Below are 12,706 nucleotides of genomic sequence, written 5' to 3'. Positions count from 1 at the left end.
TCCTTAACAGTCCTTCCATGGATGTATAAAGAGTCCTTCAGGCTGCTACAACAAGCCAGCTGTTGCATTGGCTAACACAAGGAGCTATCTACTGCTGCTACTCTGCCTTACAGTGGAGAGAATTGAAGATCATTGGACCAACTTGATGTCAATATTGCATTCCGGTTGTTGATTGGTAAGGGAGGACAGCCTCCTTTGGAGCGTCATTTTACGTGTCATGGCCAATCACAGATTAGCATGAAAAAAAATGAAATACATTGAGTCCAATGTAAGAGATCCCGCCCTGCGGAGGACAGCAGGCACCTGTCCTCCTCTGTCCCCCACTCCACCTCCACCAATTGAACCCCCCCCCTACCACTTCACACACTGCTCTTTCTCCTCCCACCCTGCAGGTGTCGCTGTTGAAGCATTTAAAACTGAATTTCAGTAATGGATTTTTCCGAAGAGAGAAAAACTACTTTATAAATAATACTGAGATTTGGTAATTGTTTTTTTCAACCAAATATTCTTTTTTATATTTTGATCTCCCTTTTGCCTCTCAAAAAATAGAGGCGCATCAACCTCCTCTGCCTCTGTGGACCAGCCTCCACTGGTGTGGATGATTGTGATTTTAAGTCAAACGGTGCATCATGTTGACCTTTTATGCAGATATAGTATATTTCAAATGATGGCATACGCTGCTTTTTGTAGAAACATTAGACAATCGTGTTAAAAATCATCCTGGGTAAGAGTATGAGTTGAGGTTATCTCCTAGAAAACACTGCATCATGTCAGGGAGAGCCCTGCTTTTAAATTGGACAAAATGGGTGAATGTGAATGTGATTAGCCACAACTGTCACCAACCTCTGAAACCAACCTACCTATAATGTACATGATAGCGTATGATAATGGGTTCTTTCTACTCCCTCTGACCATGAAAATACCAAAAGTGAGTCAGCCTTGACTGCATTACCTTTTTCATGAAAATTAAGTAAATTTACCTTTCACTTGTCCTGGCACAAAGGTCACATGTCCAGGTAAAAGTGGTATAATATATATATATATAATATAATTTACTTTTTTCATTTTGTTTGCGCAGAATTCAGATGAACAAACAGTTGACAGCATCCAAACAGTGTCAACATATGAATGATTGAATTTAGGAATTTTATTGAAGCCATTACTTCCCTGTTAATGATCTTTTCATTTGATCCTGAATTACAAAGCACTTTGTAAAGTCTGTTTCAATATGACCTCTATAGATTAATCACTGATCATCCTTGTGATGTTTAATAATGATTATTGACCTGGTTTCGTCACAGGGCAGGAATGTCATGATACATGGTGCTGACAGTGTCTTCATAGACGTGTGCAGTAAGGCGGTTGTCTGTATCGCTGTATTTCTCTACACTGACAAAAATTGGGTAAATAAATATTAAGCAAATATCAACAATATTTATTTACCTATTTTTTAAATATTAATATTTATTTACAATACATAAATAAATGTAGGCTTTATGGATGGATAGATGGACCGATCAGTCTTAAGCCCTATCTTACCCCCTGCGCAGAGCAGCGCTAAGTGCAGCGCAAGTGTCTTTGCTATTTTAAGACCGACGCAGTTGTCATTTTCCCGTCCAGCGCCCATGTTGTTAAAATAGCAATGGCACTCGCGCCCATGGGCGTGTCAGTCTTAAAGTAAGGTGTGGTCAGGTGCATTGCTATCTTGAGGAAGCAGAGAGCGATTGCGCTATTGACAAACAAAAAGCTGGTCTAAAGTCAATGGAGCAGTGTTTCTATCTTATTTTAAGGGCACATTATCAAGATGAGCCTACACAACGCTCGTGCACTCTGCTTGTTACACACACAGGACGCGCAGCAGTGCACAAACATGCAAAAGGTAACAAATAAAAGGATTACAATGTGAAAGATCATTATCGTGTATATTAATATATTTTAAAAAATACATGTCATAATGCTTAGTCATATATTTCAATATTATAGTCAATATTTATAAGAATTAATTAATTGCAGTAATGACGGATTAAATTGTTTAATTATTTGACCAAATCATGGCAATACACGTAGGTATTTAAACAGATGGACAACAACAGATCAAACACAGATCGACTTTCCTGCTATATTAATACATGATGACATGAGGAACACATGAAGAAATAAATGAGGTGAAAACAATGAATAAACCAAAGAAGGAAATAAATCTGCACAGCTTATAGCTGCTGCCAGCAGCAGGATCAGAACCTTGGAGAGCTGATCAAGTCCTGATAACTGTGTTAATGATTCTTTACACGATTAATTTTTTAACAATATTTAACAAATATTCTTTAACATTTTTGAGATTACAGTGATCAGGTTTCCATACTTTCAGCAATTAAAACCCTGCTGATTTGATCTGTCACTCCATTACTGAACAAAACGATTTTAAAGAAATCAAAGCTGTAGTTTAAGAGAACAAACCTTTTCAAAAACCAAACGAAGATAAATTGGCAACAAATTAATGAACAGGACCTTAAACTGGTGGTCTGGGGCTGACCACGGGAGGGTCCAGGAGCAGCAGTGTGCTCATTATGGATTGCGCACAAGCAGATCCGTTTCCTCTGCAGAGAAGTGCTCCTTTTACTACTTGGCAAATGCGCACCTGGCTCTTAAAGGGAATGGGAGATGACACTGTGATTGTTTTATTGCATGTTACGCCGAAAACACACCCATGATTAATTAGGTGACTATTGACAACCCCTTTGAACCATGCACCTGGCGCAGCAACAATTTTTCCACCGTTAAAATAGCAAAAGTGGATTTGGACACAACCTAAATGCAATTGCGCCATGCACTTCAGACCGTGTGCTTTTAATCGTTAAAATAGGACCCATCAGTTTTTGAAATATAACAAAATAACAAAACTGACTTATGGGGAATTAATTTGCTCAAACCTAAAGCCAAATCAAGACAACAGTTTGACTGATAGATGAATCAGTCAGATGAACAATGAATCAGCATTTTGTTGACTAATAACTGAAACTATCTGTTAGTTTTAGTGCTGTGTTTACAACAGTTACTGAGGTCAACAACCTTTTAACAGCTTAGGAAAACATCATGTTAATAGAGCTGTTGTGTGGTGTTAGTAACGTTACCTGTATTAAAGATCTGTGAGTCCTTTTATAGCAGGGTTTAATCTTGTACTTTGACTTTTGTTTGTTAGGATGTCCTTTACTTTGGATAACAGATTGTATTTTTAAAAATATTTACCAGAACAGTCATTCATCTAGACCATGGGTCTCGATCTAACGGCCTGCGGGCCAATTGTGGCCCCCACCTTGATGTGAAAATTTAATGTTAGTGCGACCCGCGAGTTTTATATGAATGGCACTTTACTGTGTTGTGTGTGGAAGGTCCCTTTATTGCACAAGCTGGAGCTGAACGAACCTGCCAATCACAGGGGTATATGGCTGTTTCACAACAAGTATGCTATTTATACAGGAAGAATGTGCGCTGAGAATGTGAATAACCTCACGCTAGATTATGTCGTTATTTTTGCTACACAGCTTTCAGTAAAATTCAAAGGTGAATTATTAAACCTTATTAAAGCATCATTCTGTTTATTTCAGCATCATCTCTCTGTTAACGATCACTTCATTTTGTTTTGAAGCACTTTGTAAAGTCCGTTTCAACACGAGCTCTATCAATAAATCATTTATCATTCTTCTGATGTTTAATAATGATGACTGACACTTTACAGTGGTGACGGTTTGCAGAAAAATGTGATGAATTAGGGGTAAAGTCGTTTCAAATATCCACAGCAGCCGTGTGTAATGATCAGCTGTTGGAGAGCCTGTGCGTAATTCTCACTGAGGTCTGATGAGCAGAATGGACACAACTGTTGACGTACAAATGGAGGTTTAAAGACCTTTACATCCATTTTTGGCTCACTGTGACAGCAAATGAGGCTCGTTCATGTGATTCCACAGTGTGTGACATTAAAAAAACAGAACCAGGTGTATCTGCGTCTTTATAAGTCTGGCAGATAATAATGTCTGTGCATATTTCTGTCACATAATGCCACGTTGTGAAGTGAATTAAAAGTTAATACATACGTTTTCATGAACACACTGTTTAGCCGACAGAGATCATAAATACAGAGTGTAACAAAACACTGTACAGCTGATGCTGCTGTGCCACACGTCATATTTGATTTGACAACGCTGCTAGCTTCGCAGCACCCGCTGCATCCATGGAATTATCATAGGAAATAAAAGCCAATAAATAACACCTCCATGGCTGCATCCCATGGTTTGCAGCCATGGAGGTGCAAACCATGGCATAATGGTGTCCCACTGTCCCGGCTTCATGTTCTCCACGTTTGCTCTGCAATGATGTGACATTCACGGACAAATTATTCGAAAAAATCTTTTGGGTGAATGGAATGTACTGAATCATATTTACAGGTTCAAATATTTGCATCAGCATCCTGTGAGGGTTGAAACAGTATTGAATCTGCTTCTGTGGTTTTACCTCATTACAGTTGGATCTGCCTCAGTCTAGCCTATGATTGGTTGGTTTAGTCACATGTGCCTAAAAAGACGAGGAAGTGTTGTTGTTATGTCTCTGATGCCGGGAGCTAGAGTAAAGTGCTGCTTAAAAAGTCACCTGTCTCCATCCTGCTATTTTCTCTCATGAAGAGTGTCAAATTACCACCTACCGAACCCTCACGTTACATTTGGTGGCAGCGTGGTGCTATTTTGGTGGTTTGATGCATTTGGTGAGTTTTATTCCCCTAAACGGCGGATATCGTCACTTTTTGCTAGGGGGATTTTTTTGCCACTGTTTGAGAACAGCGGATGAACTGTCAACGGAAGTTTTGGAGATATTAAGGACTTTACCTGTTTCTTTTCTACATTTTCATGATTTTTGTGATTTTTGAGCCGGACATTTTTCTCCTACAATGTCGGCTGATGAAGGTGAATCTGTGCATGAGCCGCAGCCTGCTCCTGTGCAACATCAAAGGTCAGGGGACGTCACGAGATCCAGCGCTGCACATGTAGCCCCACATACTGTCTCCAGCGCCTTAAAAATTGACCTTCCACCAGTTTTTAAAGGAGATGGGACAGAATCTTTCACAAGTTGGGCTCGACGTTTTGAAGTTTCAGTGCAGGCTATGACTCCACCAGATGCAGATTTATCTACACTGATGGCCTCCATCCTCCCAACTCGCCTGGCAGATGCTGCATTTCTGTACTGGGACAGCTTTCCTCCTTTAACCCAGAAGAACTATGGTTTAGTCAAAGACAAACTCAGAGATGTTTTTGGGCCAAAATACTCCCTGCCCTTCTTCCAAACAAATGTGAATGCTCGCCCGCGTAAACCAGGTGAGAGTTTCGATGTGTACAGTGCAGACATCACTCGTCTTGTGCTTGAAGCCTTTCCCAGCTATGACCACAATGCAATAGAAGGTGAAAAATTCTACCGCTTTGTAGCTGGCTTGGACCCAGCCTTACAGTCAAAGATTCATGAGATGGGTGCAGACAACCTTGATGATGCCCTGCTTATTGCCAGCCGCTGTGAGAGAGCACGTGCAGCGCTGCAACTGACCACTGCAGGATCCCCATACACTCTGCCTTCAGAACAAGTGGCTATGGTATGTCCTAACCCTGTTAATGACAAACTCCTGCAAGCAGTTGAGCAGCTAACTCTTACTGTAACTAACTTGAAACATGAAGTACAGCATTTACAAGAGAAACACAGTTATCTTGCTCAGCGTTTGGACTCCAGACCTGACAGATCCCCCTCCTGTGATACTCGTTACAGTGCACGCAGCTCCTCTCCCTCACCTTATCATACCAGACAGCACCCCAGAGACTATTATTCGCCTGAGCAGTATTACAGGCATGATTCAGAGTCCCACTATGAACGCTGTCCTCCACCCCCTGTGCATCAGAGACGCAGTGAGCGTTGCAACAATGACGAACATGACCGGTATCACTCTCCGTCACGCCCATCCTATCAGTACTCCAGGTATGGTCGTCATGACAATGACACTAACAGATACAGACGCAGTCCTAGTCCAGCTCCACGGAGAAACAGTGACTGTAATTCACAAGGATGGCCGCAGCCACCTCAATGCAGATGCACTGTCACGTCGCCCTGCTGACACCAGATACGCAGAGCAGAGCACCTCCTGCACCGCTCCTCCCAGTCCACATCCTGATGAGAGACACTCAAGCCCTGTAAGTACATCTTGTCCTATCAGTTCTGTACGTCACCACAGCTCTTGCAGTACTGATCCAAAACTTGTTCCTTGTAATGAGACTTTGCCACAGCCTTCTGGTCCAGACTTACAGTGTGTTACACAAGCTGTCTCCTCCACATTTGTGCTGCAACTCCCTGAAGAAGATCTTAGAAAGGAACAGCAACAAGATTTCATACTGTCAGAGGTCATTAAATGGAAGAGTACCACAGACTTACCTTTCATAATGGCTTGCTCTGTCGTGAAGTTTTCAACCCATCCACTAAGTCAGTGTTGCACCAAGTCGTTGTCCCTCAAGCCTTAAAAGACACTGTTTTACAGCTGCTGCATGGAAATCCAGTAACTGGTCATCTGTCTGCAGATAAAGTCCTGAAACGTGCTCAGCAACTGTGCTACTGGCCGTTCATGTCACGTGACATAAAGATGTGGTGCAAGCAATGTACGCCATGTGATGCAAGACGGAGTCCTACACCTCACCACAGGGCTCCGATGAAGACAATTGTTGCTACGGAGCCATTCCAAAAGGTCGCAGCTGACATACTTGAGCTTCCCATCACAAGTCGTGGCAACAGGTATGTGCTTGTTGTTCAAGATTATTTCTCAAAGTATGTCAACCTCTATGCCATTCCAGACCAGCGCTCCACAACAGTTGCAAAATGCCTGTTTGAAAGCTTCATATGTGAACATGGTATTCCAGAAATGCTGCACACAGATCAAGGACGTCAATTTGAGTCTGACTTGGTGAAACACCTGTGTCAACTGCTGGGCATCCAGAAAACACGCACCAGCCCATATCATCCTCAATGTGATGGCATGATTGAGAGGTTCAATAGAACACTCATTGATCAGTTAGCCAAGTTGCCTCTTCAGCAGCCTGGTGAATGGGATGACTGTCTCAACCAAGTCGCTTTGGCTTACAACACCAGCCCTCTCTCTACAACAGGTTTCACTCCTTTCTTTCTCACATGGTCATGAGGCCAGGATGCCTGCAAACCTGCTGTTGCCTAACAACACACCATCTCCATCTACTCCAGGTTCTCCTGCTGACTATGTTGCACAGTTGACCCGGAAACTTCGGTCAGCTTTCAGTGTGGCTTCATGGAACAGGGACTGTGCCCATAACCAACAGAAACAACAGTATGACAGAAGTGTCAAACACACTCCCTATGTCTCTGGAGACCTTGTGTGCTTAAGTGACCCCACTACATCAAAACAGAAACTCGCTCCTCACTGGAAAGGCCCCTTTGAAATATTGGAGTGCCTTGGATCTGATGTGGATTCTCCTGGAGTGACATACAGGATTCGCTATCTCCTGGATCAGTCTGACAGGTCTCAGATCGTCCATTACAATCGTCTCAGACCTTACAGTGCTCCTGTGCCGGATCATGGACAAAAGACACCTGATTGTGACTCACCATTGCAGCCTCAACTCCCCTGCTTGACTGCATTGTCAGGTGCTTTGCCCTTTAAACCTTCAAGCTCTGCAGCACCAAGGAGCTACAATGTACCTGGATGCAGCAATGCCCCTTCAGTGGCCCCTCGGATCTCCCAGCCCCAGCCCCAGCCCCAGCCCCATTCTCAGCCCCATTCTCCCCCATCCCCTGCCCCTTGGACTCAGTGTTTCACTGCTCCCCCTTCTACCACTCTGGGTCGACGCTCTGATTCTTCACTGCGCCCCAGCAGGCGTCAGGTTAAACCTCCCAGATACCTTATGGACTATGTTTTGAAGTGAGACTGTTGCTTTGTTTTGTCCAGTAGCAGTTACTTGTTTTGCTTCCTTATATGAAACAGGGACGTTTCATTTGTGAGAGGGGGAGGAAATGTAAGGTTTAAAAGTGAAGTTAATTTATACATTCAAGTTAATTCACAAAACATGTATTTACAATGTTTACACAGTTAATCATTTATATATCGATGCTGTGTTATTTACATATTTACAGGTTCAAATATTTGCATCAGCATCCTGTGAAGGTTGAAACAGTATTGAATCTGCTTCTGTGGTTTTACCTCATTACAGTTGGATCTGCCTCAGTCTAGCCTATGATTGGTTGGTTTAGTCACATGTGCGTAAAAAGACGAGGAAGTGTTGTTGTTATGTCTCTGATGCCGAGAGCTAGAGTAAAGTGCTGCTTAAAAAGTCACCTGTCTCCATCCTGCTTTTTTCTCTCATGAAGAGTGTCAAATTACCACCTACCGAACCCTCACGTTACACTAACGTTACATTAACATTACTGTAATCCCACGATTCCACCGGGCGCATGTGCGCCACGTTCTGGCTCCGACGCGGTTTTGCTCCGTTCTCTGCACAGCGCCCTATTCCACCGGGAGCGTGTCAGAAGCGGAGCATCTTCGCTGTGGGGAAGTCTTCCACTGTTAAAAGTCAGTTGCACTCCTACTACAGTAATTACAGCAGCCTAATCAAAGCTGATAAAGTCCCTTAAGGCTACCGTAATTACTGCAGTAGCAGGGCAACTAAACTGCCCAATTTTGTTAACTTGCTCAGCTTTCGTTGATTTGGTCATTTTCCTTGATTTTTGTGATTCTGCTATGGTTAAGTAAGCTACGTAGTTAAACGGTTTCTTTATTCATCTGTTTTAATTGCGTTTATTGTTGATATACGACCAGGAGTCTGCACGGGTGTTTTATTTTGAAAACTGACCGGATGCTGAATGCTGTTTCTGTGTCTGACTTCCTGCTCAGCTCGATCTGCTCTGTGCTGCTTGACGTGGCCTCCGTAAAATATAGATGAGGCACCTATCTTCAGCGCAGCGGAGCGGAGAGCCGCTTTTGTGTTGGTCAATGTTAACAGTAACAAACTGCGGTAGGAAGCCAGTCTGAGCTAACAGTTGTAAAGTCATTAAAGTTTGCGTAAATGCTATTTCTGAATTTGAGAGGTGGCTAAACGGCATTTACGTGCATTTAGCTGCTAGTATACGTTACATTTGTTTTTATTTGTTTCTTTCGGGAGGTGCGGGGGATAAGGCAATGGTAGTGAAAACACTGCACATAACGTGAAGACACGCTTCTTTTTAAATGACTTTAACTTGTCCAGTGGAGCAACTAAATTTCTCTTCCACTCAACCCACTTGTCCAGGACAAGCCTGTCGAAACAGCAAATACCTTATAAATTCACATCATGTAATATTACACAATATCAACACAAGTCAAATTGCTTCCGAATTTTGCCCCATGACGACAGCTGATGCTCATGATTTTAAATCAGTCTATTAAATATCTCTCTCTCTATCTCTGGTGCAACTCTGACACACAGTAGGTCATTTTCTATTATTACCACAGTACTATGGAGCATTCATTCATTCATTAGTTTGCCAACAATCTTATTAAACAAACAAATAATAAACAAATAAACAAATTTATGGTAATGTACATTTACAGTGAACAATGACAAAATACAAATTGTACAATCACTCAATTCACATCTTGGAGAGAAAAGAATTGTTACTTCTCTCTAAGATGTGAATTGTTGTTAAAATATTTGAAAAAAGTCACATTCCTCAGGAAAATCTTTTTATCTCATCTATTTAAAAATGTGTATATTGTAATCAATGTTGTATTTTTATGACACCTTAACAAATTTAAACAGTAATTAAGACCAACGCAAACCAGAACAAAGTCAGGACATCATCTTTCAGAGTAGAATAATCAGCTCCTATAATCATGAGTTCAGTCTGACTTAAACTTCTGAATGTTAACCAGACTCACAGTGGACACCGAGGCCGATGAATCCAGCCAGCAGGAAAACACTCAGCAGCCCCAGAAAGACAAGAACAGCTCCATGAAATCTCCTCTCTGAAGTCTTCGGACCTGAACAGAGAAAAGACCAGTGAATCCAATCAATCATACAATTAAAACATACTATTCACAGCTCAGTCTGTCAGCCTCTCTGTCTGACTGAATATTCTTACCTGTCTGAATTGTTGAATGTTTGGTATCAACATATGTCATGTCTTCAGCATTGACATAAGTTTCTTCCATTGTTGAAAAGCAACTACGGTATTTTCTAAAAGGACAGCTGTGTAGCACTGGCTGCTGTACATGTACTGTAGAAGATGACACTGTCTCTCTGTCACAGTGTTTGGCTGGACCAGCCACAGACCAGCCCTATAACCACGGTTGAGTGAGTGAGTGATGAAGTTACACCACTGGTTGGCCGACTGAGTGTGGGAGTTTCCTCATTGGCTGATAATGGAATCGGAGGACAGCAGTAGCGTGATGCAGAGTGACTGTGTTTCCTGCTCTGAGTTCTGGTGCTCTCAGCTCCGATGTTAAATACAGTGAAGTCGGCTAAACTGACGTGTACCAATTCCTCTGCGTCTCCTCCTCTACCGTCCAGTGTGAGTGACTCTCCAGCTGACAGCGCTGTCAGCAGCCGGCAGGAGAGGCTAAAACCAGGGCACAAACTTTTTATTTCTCCGATGTTTTCTCATCACAAACGATGAACAACAGCATTAAAACACAAGTCTTGCAGGTAAAACGTGAGACTCAGAAACAACAGGAACTCCGGTCAGGTAGAACACTATCTGCACAAACACACACATCTGTCAACCGCAAGGCCAAAAGCCAAAACTTTCCACACACTGAGGGAGAGATTGCTACAGATTATTTAAATGAATCAATTCCTTTTTAATGTTACATTATATGGTTATATTTTTTATGATATTTCAAAAATGATAATACAACAATTTTATACAGACATGTTTGATGCTTTCTTTTCTAGCATATTCATTTACTCATTAAAGTATGTCTTAATGGTTTTAGGTTTTTAAAAGTTATGATTACACTGTGTATGTGTGTTACTATTTTACATAGATCATGATGAATTGTTCCTGTATTGTACTGCAACATCAGCAGACTCGTCAGATAAGGTTGAAGGAAGTTCAGTATTATTTTTGTAAAGAGGAAAATAAAATTCGTTGGAGACAGGGTGAGACAAGTCATCTTTTCTTTGTAACCTCATCCTGAAACGCTCCTTCTTGTACAAGAAAATAAATTCTGCTGAATTTTGATACTTCGCCTCCAGTCTCTATTGTTTAATGATCATTACGAAGAAATTCTTTTAACATTTTGGCGCCCAATGTTGGGCCCCAATAGCTGATCTCCTCAAAAGGCAATGGACCTGAGAAAGGCCTTACAAGAACACAATTTCACTGATCAGACCAGTTTCTCAGGTGAACTCCATACAAACTGGTTGGCTGTTAAGGGGAAAACAAGGAAATTAAATAGCCTTACCACATACAAAAAAAGAGAAAAAAAAGAAAAGAGAGAAAAAAAGAGGCCTCTACAATGGGTAATTGTTGTAGCTGTAAAAAACCACAAGCAGAGAAATATGGTAGAGACGCCAAACGCATGAAACTACTCCATCCTGATTATGTTAAATATCTCAAGATATGGCAGGAAAAGTATGACTTTGTAGGAAAACTAGACGTAGAAGCTTGCGAAGAATTAGTAAAGGCAATTTCAGAAGGAACGAAAGGGAAAAAGGGGAAGTCAAAGAAAGAAGGTCTGCTACAGGCCAAGTCATGGCTGACAGAAGCAAGAGCCAGATGAACTGGTTTTCAGAAAAGAAAGAAGAAGGGGTTGCTAGACAACAAGAAGGCATAGATAAGCGACAGGACGCTCAACAGAATAGAGATAAAAATAATAACATATATCCTGTCCTATATTCCGCACGAGACCGGCAGAATGATGACAGCTACGTGCCATGTGGGTTCCGTCTGGATCCTCCGCCTTAACATACTTCTATGCACTCTATGCACTCTGATCATTGCCTTGTTGCACTGCCTGTTGGCATCTACGTCCTATCGGGCCCAAACTTAAGCTTTATGGCACTTACTCGTGTTGTTGTCTCCTGACTAGATCCTTGCTTGTGTTGTATCAGTCTCATATGTACGTCGCTTTGGATAAAAGCGTCTGCTAAATGAAAAATATAAATGTAATTGTGGCAAACCTTGACAGTATGCAAGAGACTGCAGAGCTCCAAAGAAATTAGGAGGCGAGAGAGGAGGAGGATGGGGGAAAGGAGGGAGCGGAGGAGCGAAACCCAGACAAGAAGAACAGGAAAGAAACCACTCTGTATGACTAGCTCCGGAACACCGACACACACACACACACACACACACACACACACACACACACACACACACACATTAGCAGATAGGGAGACAGAGGTAGATGAAATCCTATCATTACAAACAGCTGAAATTTTACTATCACAGGAAGGGACTAAACCATAGATAGTATTAAAGGTACGGGGTAAATCAATAACATTCTTATGTGATTCTGGAGCTTGCCGAACAGTTGTGCGACGTAATTAAACAGGGACAGATTTTCCCCTAAAACCAAACGGCGGTTTAAGGGTTAGATCAGCCACAGGACATGTGACTATTGAACCATTAACTGAACCTCTAAAAATAAAAGATCCCAAAACAAACAAAAACATATATG

At 41.9% G+C, this 12,706-nt stretch overlaps 1 protein-coding gene across 1 annotated transcript in view; it reads right to left on the bottom strand.

The window, feature by feature from the left end:
* LOC121906606 (C-type lectin domain family 10 member A-like) overlaps positions 1-11,871 on the bottom strand; it is a 67,341-nt gene extending 55,470 nt beyond the window's left edge. Inside the window, exons 1-2 of the mRNA XM_042425533.1 lie at positions 10,168-11,871; positions 9,965-10,066 (exon numbers count right to left, since the gene is read on the bottom strand). Coding sequence (XP_042281467.1) covers positions 9,965-10,066; positions 10,168-10,237 — 172 coding nt within the window. The 5' untranslated portion in view covers positions 10,238-11,871. The remainder of the gene's footprint in view (positions 1-9,964; positions 10,067-10,167) is intronic.
* Positions 11,872-12,706: the final 835 nt, after the last annotated feature.

This window comes from Thunnus maccoyii, chromosome 11, assembly GCF_910596095.1.
Source record: "Thunnus maccoyii chromosome 11, fThuMac1.1, whole genome shotgun sequence".
NCBI classification, from domain to species: domain Eukaryota; kingdom Metazoa; phylum Chordata; class Actinopteri; order Scombriformes; family Scombridae; genus Thunnus; species Thunnus maccoyii.
The sequence above is the reverse complement of the archived record's forward strand: the minus strand, read 5'-3'. Positions and strand labels throughout refer to the sequence as shown.